Here is an 8,617-nt window from a genome sequence, read left to right as displayed (position 1 = left end):
TGATGTGCACACTATGATATGTGCACACAAACATGTGTGGACACCCATCTCCATATTTATGTACATACCTAAACATAGTTGCATACATGTTACAAGCATCATGAATATAGAAAAAAAAGAGAGTAGGATTTATGTTATAAAACTCTAAACAAAAGAGAGCTAGGAACCTTTAAGCAGGCTCTTAGTCTTTCACACCTTTCTTCCACTCCCTAACCTCTGAAAGCTTCACCGGGTCCTGGAGAGTCTGTCCCAGTCACTGACAATTATCCCCAGTGCCCTCTGGGTTGGCCAGGTGTCTGGCCTGCCCTAGGGTCTTCTGCATACAATCTCCTCTCCTTGAAAGAATTTGTCCAGGCTTTACAGGGTTTGGAAAAGAGAGTTCCATACTTAAGTTTCAGGTCAGGGAGAGGTAGGCCTCTGGCTGTTTGGGGGCTTCCAAACCCCCTGAACAAGATCATTAGACACAGTTTTCCTCACAGTCAGACTCTTTTCAGCACTAGGAGACTCTTAACCAGCGAAGCCTTGCGTGCCTCCCATCAGACTAGCTAGCTGCCTAGGGGGATCCCATGCCCAAAGGAAGAGGTGAAGTTCGGGCTGCAGAGACTTGGCCAAAGCTGGGCAGCATTGCAAACAGACTACCACCATTGTAGGCCCCGGTAAGGCCTCTAGCCTTTGGTAGAAAAAAACCTCCAGCCAAACTCTCACCAAGAATGGAAAACAAAAAAACAAAGGAAGAAAGAAAAAAAAAAGATCGGAGGCATAAAGGTATAGTTTGGTGCACGGTGAACGAGAAGACTCCCTTGGCTGAGCACGCACGAAAGGCCTAGACACCAGCTGGAGCTGCTGGGGGAAGGGCAGTGTAGGGCTGGACTTTCTGGCATTGGGGTCCCCTAGAATAGATTCAGGGACTAAGCCTATCCCCCAGACCAAGACCAAAGCAAATCTGGATAGCCTGTGCCCTACACTCTCCTAGCATTTGTTGAGTGATGATAGTTACAGCTGAGATTCCCAGGACTTTGCACCCACCCTGTACGGCTGAGGTGGTCATCACACAGTACCTGGATGGACTCTTTCCCATCCCACAAAGAAGAGGGCACTCAGCAACTCGTGAACACAGTGAACATTTTATTCCAGACTACAGGTTTCTGAACATAATAAAATCTTTGGCTTGTAGCGGCGGTTCAGTCTCGCAGTCTGTGGGGTTGTATTTCTCAAGGAGTCTCCGGAAAAGGAAAGGGACTTAGGGGAAGGATAGACAAGACCAATAGAAGAATTCTGGGTGGGTAGAGGAGGGGCGACACGCAAGGAAACACACTCACACTCACACAAAGAAAAGTCCCAGAGAAACCAGGGCCAGCATTGGGGGTGCAGGAGGTACCCAGAGAAGCAAAAACATTCAAAGGAAAAGAGCAACGAAAACGAAACTGGGCTGGGGGGGAGCAGCAAGGTAGGGAGGAGGGATAAAATAATTATAATAATTATAATAATTATAACAATAATAAATGAGATTAATAAAAATGTCCAGCAAATAGAGATCGCTACACATATTTGTTTTCCTTACCTGAAATTAAATATATACACGGTCGTAAGCAGTTTGGCTAGATAGAGCTTTAAGGAATTCGCAGTTTCATTTATACAGTGAGTTAGAGAATAGATCTTTATTTTTCCCCCATAGCACCTGTCCGAGTCTTTCTCCCGTTTCAAAAACCGTTTTGTTCCAATGTGAATGTCCACTCGGAGGATTGCTTTTTCTTGCTCGCTTTCTCTGTCGCCCTGATTGATGCCTCCCTCCTTAGCGATCGTCTCTGCATGGCGGAGTGGGCCCGGTGAAGCGGCAGCCCGGTGGAGCCTGGAGGTGGCATGAGCGCCGATAGACCGCGGGCCCCGGAGCTGGCCACAGCTACTCGCTCTCGTCTTTGTCCTGGACCGTGGTGGTAGAGTGGTTGTACAGTCCCTGGGCCATGAGGTGCAGCGCCAGGCCGTTCTTGATGCCGGTGGCTTTCTTGATCTTGGCACGCTTGTTTTGGAACCAGATCTTGATCTGGGACTCGTTCAGGCTGAGCTCCTGGGCCAAGGTCTGTCGCCGCTGCTCCGTGATGTAGCGGTTTGCCTGGAACTCCGCCTTGAGTCTCTGCAGCTGCTCGGCCGTGAACGCCGTCCGCGGCCGCTTGTCTTCCTTCTCATTCTTTTTCTTCTTTAGCTTCCTGGTGCGTGGACCTGCAGCGGGGAGGACAGGGCCAGGGAGGGGAGGAAGGGGGTCGGGAGCAGAGGGAGGGGGGAGAGGGTAGAGTAAGCCTTGAGAACGGCTGTGTGGAGCACACCGCAGCGATCCCGAGCTTCCGGGGCGATTGTGGGAGGCCAGCTGCTGGGTCCCGCTATCTCCATCAAAGAGTCCCTCTCTTTACCATTGAGATCTCTAGGCTCCCCTCTGCAGGAAGGACTCAGAAACCAAACAGGAACACTGGCAGGGACTGCAGGGGCCACCCAATTCAAGAAAGCGGAGAACAGACCGCTTCCAGTACTTTCTGGCCCAGAAGGACAACAACAACAACAACGACGACAAAATGGGGGTGGAAGAGGAATTAAAGATAGAGTGAGCTCTGGGGGTCCCAGGGTAAAACCCTGAACCAGAATGTCTTCCTAGCCCTGGTCAGGCCCTGGGAAGAATGACTGGTCTGCCTTGATTCCCACTTTATTCTTGGGAAGCTAAACACACACACACACACACACACACACACACACACACACACACACACACACACACACTGGCCTATGCAAAGCTCCTACCTGATTCTCACCATTGACCTCAGGGAGAACAGGGAAGCTGAGGTCACCCAGTTCCACAGAATCAGGGATCCCTTTCTGCCTTCTTGATCTGTAGTGAAGCAGGACACTGCCTGCCCCATCCCTATTAGAGCCACAGCCCCTAGTCTATGAGTTTAGGCCCTGGGACATTCTGTTTGGCCTCTCTGTTGATGTCAGGAAGAAAAGAAGGACCCTCGAGACTCCTCTCCATGGGGGCAGACAGGGCTGGGGAGAGGAGGAAGGTTCTGTTATCTCTCTTCTGAACCTGCTTGCCCCAATTTCAGGGTACAAAAGTCTTGAAATAACACAAACAAATGGGGGAGGCCACGGACAGTGATAACTCTTGCCTTGTTATCCCCACCCATAAGCAAAACAAGGACCAAGAGATAATGGTGAAAGAGACAATCACAGCGGGGACCTGTGCTATCACCCCAAGATGAATGGCTGTGTAGGAAGGCCACAGGAACACTCTCCAAGAGGATGAGGCCTCTCTCAAATGCTAATGTGGAAGGTTGGTGTGGGGTCCAGTCGGGGGGGAGAGAGAATTAGGTTGCAGGACCTTGGCTGGAGGGTTGAAGCCTGCTTCTTGACATTCTTGCCAGGATGCTGGCACTGAAAGGCTGACCTCAGTGATAGGTATGGGAGCCTGTGGACTCAAGTGATGCCCCTGTCCCGGCCGTTATTACCTAACCTGAAAGAAGGGTCTTGGCTGGCATGTGCAAACCTAGTCACTGGGAAAACTGAGTAACTGGATCTAGCAGCAGGCAAGCAGCTAGGGTCCCTAGCTGTTTGTGAGGAGGACCCCAGGCCTAACGATGTAGGAATCACATCCAGGTTGTCACTCCTCCCCATTAACCACCTTTGGAGAAGTATCTGGTCCCTGCTTCTCTGGTCTATAAAAAGGAAAGGAGCAAGGAACAAAGACAAGGCCTGTTCCAGAGCAAATTGGGTTTAGATGAGTCATGAGCCAAGCAGGCAGGGATGACCCAGGAAATGTGTGCATCCTCCAAGAGACTCGGCTGCAGGAGGTGCGTCCCGAGCATGTTGTAGTAGTGTTGTTGTGTGCAGAGGCACGGCCACTTGTAATAAAATCGTAGCCTCCTGGCCAGCCCGACCCACTCAGCCTGACAGCTCAATCACTCTATCCATCAGGCGAGTCAATCAAAGCAGCTTTTCGGAGGTTCAGGGAGTCCGACGTGTCAATAACGGGGCTCGAGATGGCGGGGGCTGATAGCGCGCATCGATCCGCACCCGGCCCAAAGCAGCAAGGCTACAAGACACCAGCCAGCGGTGGGACGCCTGTGGCTACCTTTTGCCTGGCCCCCTGGCGGGCCCAACGCTGACCCTGGACCCAAGCCCCTGCCGTTCTCCTCGAGGCCTGCACGGCCCTCATAGAAACTCCTGGTCTGTGCAAAGAGCAGCAGGCCTGAGCCCCCTCTTCCAGAGCCCAGCAGCTGACCTTGGGTAGGTGCTACAGCAGCAGAAAAGAAAGCAGAGAATTGACCTAAGATAGACAGATAGCTACTAACGGGCACATTTGCGAAGGAGAGAGTGAAAGAAAGAAATCAAGGCCGAAGAGACAGGAGAGCCCTGCTGCTGGGCACATGCTGGCTGATTCCCTTGCCTAGGGTCCAGCTTTCGAACCTACCCCTGGCCTGCTTGCTTTGCTCTCCTAAGGCCTGCCAGCTCCAGCGAGCAGTGGCTGCTCACCTTTCTAGCCTTTCTCTACATTCTACCCACGCGGGTTGACTCCCCATACCCGGGCGGGGCGCAAGGGATGGCGCTTTTCTTTTTTCTGTCTCCCCCCATATCTGTCTTTATGAAAATGGACTCTCCATAGAATAATATCCACAGTGTTTGTTTAAAACACGCAGCAAAGAATATTTCTCTGATTCATTTCCCTGGCTAAATCCAGTGCTGGCAGGACTAAGACGATAGATGCAGATCCAAGCCACTAGGCCTATCTTCCCGCCAGCTCAAAGCGCCCTTTCCCTACTCAATATTTCAATAGTAATTATATATCTTTCTTCTAGATAATAAAATAAAATATAAAAATGACCCCAGGGCTCAGAGTTCGTAAAATCAAAGGACAGAAACTAGAGCCTTCTGTGCGTGCCAATAGCTGTGACTTCCTTGGTGGCAAAGGCCAGCATGGCAGAATCGAGCACACTTTGGGTTGTGACTGGGACCCGCGGCAAGAGAAGTCAAACATGAAGTTGATAGAGCTTCAAACCTGGCTTGCTCTCCCCAGAGCGGGGGGTTTGGAAATTCTAGGACATGGCCAGGGCCTGAACGCGTGTGTACATCCGGGCCCCTGTACTCACCAGAGGATGGACGGTCCGAGTAGCGTGTGCAGTAGACCCAGGCGGGCCAGACTAGGGGTTGCTGCGAGTCAGTCTTGACTACCGGCCCACCGTTAGCCGAACCCATGAGTAGGATCGCGGGGTTGTGTTCCGGGAACTTGGCACCCTGCGCCCCAGGACTTCCTGCGCTGCCTCCACTGCCACCGCCACTGTCCGAGGGCTTCGATGCTGCGGCCGCCGCCGCTGCCACTGCCGCTGCAGCCGCTGCCGCGGCTGCAGCGGCCGCAGCAGCCGGGTTCCCCGCTTTGGATGCGCCCGCGCCGACGGCGGTGGCGGGCTGGGAGCCGTCGGGTGGGCCACAGTTCGCATCTGGAGCACACAAGAGCGAGGCAGCGCCCGAAGCTCGTGTGCCCAGAGAGTGGACAGGGTCTCTACCTGCACCAGTCTGGCTTCGGTCACGCTCCACGCGGCTTCCACCTCCTGCTGCACCTCCTCCGGCTGCAGCCGAAGCCACTAGGAGCTGCGGCAGGGGCTGTTCCTTTTTGCAACCAAAATCGGGCCTTAGAATGTTATCGATGAAAAAGTTGGTGGTGCGGTGCAGCTGGGCCGCGGGCTGCGGCTGGTGAGCAGGCGCCGCGAGATGCTGCGGTGGCGGCGGCGGCGGCGGCGGTGGCGGCGGGGGCGGGGGATGCGGGGGGAGGTGCGGGTGATGGGCCAGGGGCGGCAGGCAGGGTGCCGCAGGAGGCGACGGGGGCGCTGGCTGCGGGGACACCGGCACGCTGTCTCCCTCGCTGCCGCTGCTGCCGCTGGCTCCTGGGCTGAGACTCAGGCTGAGGCCGCCCGGGGCCGCCGCCGCCACCACCGCCGCCGCCGCTGCCACCGCGCCGAGGCCCGAGTCGCGCTGACTTTTAGGCTCCGGCTGCTGTTCTTCCATGCTCGGCCGCCCGGCAGCCCTGGCCGCGGCGCCGGCCCCCGCCCCCCGCGCCTCGCTCCCCACCCCACTTTGCCAGCGGGCCCGTGGGGGTGCGCGGAGAGGAAGGAGGCAAGGCGAAGCCTCAGCGAAGGCACAGGGCGAGTACAGAAGGAAAAAAGAAAGCCGAGCGTCTGGCCTGGCTCTCGCCCGCTCTGGTGGAGCAAATCTCGCTCTCTCCCTCTCTCTAATTTGTAGACATCCAGATACAGTGAAGACACTTGGCTATTTTTTCCTTTTCTTTTTCTTTTTTTCTTTCAGCAACCAGATTTCAGTGATTGGTCTTAATGGGGGAGTAAGCCTCGGCTTAAAAAAAATAAAAGGAGGAAAAAAAGAAAAGAAAAAAATGATTTTTTTAAGCTCCGAGATTTTTTCCTTAAAGGGAAAAAATAGTCTTTAAAGTCTAGCCATCTTCCTAGGCTGTAAAGAGGGGTTTGACTTCCCCAGTGTCACGCTCAGCTGTGCCCAGAGCGCGAGGCTGGCAGCGCCTTTAATCGCCTTTGCTTTTTTGCAGGGAGAGCGCGTCTCCGCCAGTGCCGGGCTCCGTTTTCCCCCCTGAAATCTCTGACAGCTCGGATCTTTGCACAAACTCTCTCGCTTAAAAAAAAAAAAAATCACCCAGGCACACTTTTTGCCTTCAAACCGGAAGCACGTGAGTCAGGGCCGCACGTGTGTAGGACCAATGGCGAGCCGGGACTCGCGCTGACACTCAGGGCTCGGCCCAATGGGCGCGCGCGGGACTTTGCGGATAAATAATCCGGGGGCGGCGGCCGTGGGTGGAGAGGGGGTGCAGAGGCTCAGGCCCCGTACGTCCGGCCTGCCCTGCCCCCATCTGTGCCCACGCCCCTCCCCCTCCTTCAGATCCGGACTGAAGAGGGCACGAAGAGATCCGAAAAAGCTAGAATTTGGGATGTAGACAGATAAGAGAAGCAAGTCCACAACTTGTTGGAGAAATACAGGATTATGGGTTCGTGCGCGCTGGGGACAGCGACAGGCGGCAGGGATTTGGGATACCATACCCCACCCCACCCCCACCCCCCGCGCGCCAAAGACATTTAGCTTATATTCTTATATTCTCTCCCTCTCTCCCTCCCTCCCCTCTGTCTCTGTCTCTGTCTCTGTCTGTCTCTGTCTCTGTCTCTGTCTCTCCTCTCTGTTCGAGTGTGTGTGTGTGTGTGTGTGTGTGTGTGTGTGTGTGTGTGTGTGTGTGTGTGTGTGTGTGTGTGTAAATGAATGAAACCAAAGAGATCCGGCATGAGTGAAAGACTTAGGTTATGTCTGGCTACTTTCAGAGATGTAGTTTTTTTCCTACTAATGGCAAACCCAAGAGGCCTGCTACACCTTGATGGCACTGTTGGTTTATGTCAATGGCTAGCCACACTGTCGCTGAGAGATCCGCAAACATGCCCTTCCCTCTCTGGATCACCAACACCCCAAGCTGCCGAGATGGGGGTCTGTGAAGCCATGTCCAGAGCTCTAGTGCCGGCCTGGCTAAGGGGAATCCGGGTTGTTCTAACCTGGTAGAGTTGTCTCAAAAGCGAGCCTAAACCAGGCGACATGATGTGCCACCTTTCAAGGCCTAGGTTTGGGTTTCAACTTCAGGGAAACCTCTGTGTTAGATTTCCCTGCAAAGTAGAAATTAAACCAATAAAACTACTGCGCTTCAAATATTTGCCTTGGCTGGCTGAAGGCTGGACAACGGGTTGCCCTAATTCTAAGCTGAACTCGCTGGTATTGCTGCCCACTCCCGGGTGCCTTGGGGTGGAACCCTGAGGATTCTCGCCTCCAGTCGCTCCCACGCTGCTATATTCTGGGCATTTCCTCTTTTCCCCGAATGGAGTACCTCAAAAGTTTTTCATTACCAAGGTTAGGGAGGGAAGGGTGGTTCTGGGAGCTGGAGTGATTTCCTGGAGAGCTGTTTTAGAGAGGGTCAGGTACGAATAGATTGTAGAAGCCTTCAGTCCAAGAAAGCCCTCTGCAAAGGAAGCCTTTCCCACCCAATGTTCTGTTGGAGATCCTGGCAGTCCCACGCTTCCTTGATCGCCATCCCCAAATGTTATAGTTTCTGACTACCTCTTTGGCACATAAAAGTTACACTCTCTACCCCTAGTTTAAAAAAAAAAAGATTAAAAGTCACAGAGGCTAGATTGGGAAGAAAATACAACCAAACCCACCAGTCTAACCGGAGCAATGATGCAAAGTTTGTCCTGGGGACCCGAGGCAGACCGGAATTCGTCTTTTGCTTGGATTCATCTCGGCTCAGCCGAGGATCTCCCGACTTCCCGGGCCGAGTTTCCAAAAAGCACTGCGCTGGGGCTTGGTGGCAAGAACCTCTCCAGAGTTGAGTCTCTGGGGCCACAGAGGTCTTTCCAACTTTCTGAAGCCACTTCACATCCACTGTGCCGTCTCATGGGTTACCTTCTGTTTCTAACCCAAGGGCTCCCCGAAATCTCCAGTTGCCCTCACTCCTTCCCCCCGAAATAGGGGTGGGATTTTTATTTATATTTAAGTTCGCAAAATTGAAATCTTTATCCCGCAA

At 53.6% G+C, this 8,617-nt stretch overlaps 1 protein-coding gene across 1 annotated transcript; it reads right to left on the bottom strand.

Annotated features, from left to right (window-relative positions):
* Positions 1–1,105: 1,105 nt before the first annotated feature.
* Positions 1,106–6,692, bottom strand: En1 (engrailed homeobox 1). The gene is given in 2 exon segments (NM_001398705.1): positions 1,106–2,217; positions 5,130–6,692. Coding segments are annotated over 2 exon segments (1,230 nt in total). The 5' UTR covers positions 6,043–6,692; the 3' UTR covers positions 1,106–1,900.
* Between the last annotated feature and the right edge of the window lie 1,925 nt (positions 6,693–8,617).

The sequence above is a fragment of the Rattus norvegicus genome, chromosome 13 (genome assembly GCF_021556685.1).
Source record: "Rattus norvegicus strain SHRSP/BbbUtx chromosome 13, alternate assembly SHRSP_T2T, whole genome shotgun sequence".
Classification (NCBI taxonomy): Eukaryota; Metazoa; Chordata; class Mammalia; order Rodentia; family Muridae; genus Rattus; species Rattus norvegicus.
Note: the sequence above shows the minus strand (reverse complement) of the source record. Positions and strands in the feature narration are given on the sequence as shown.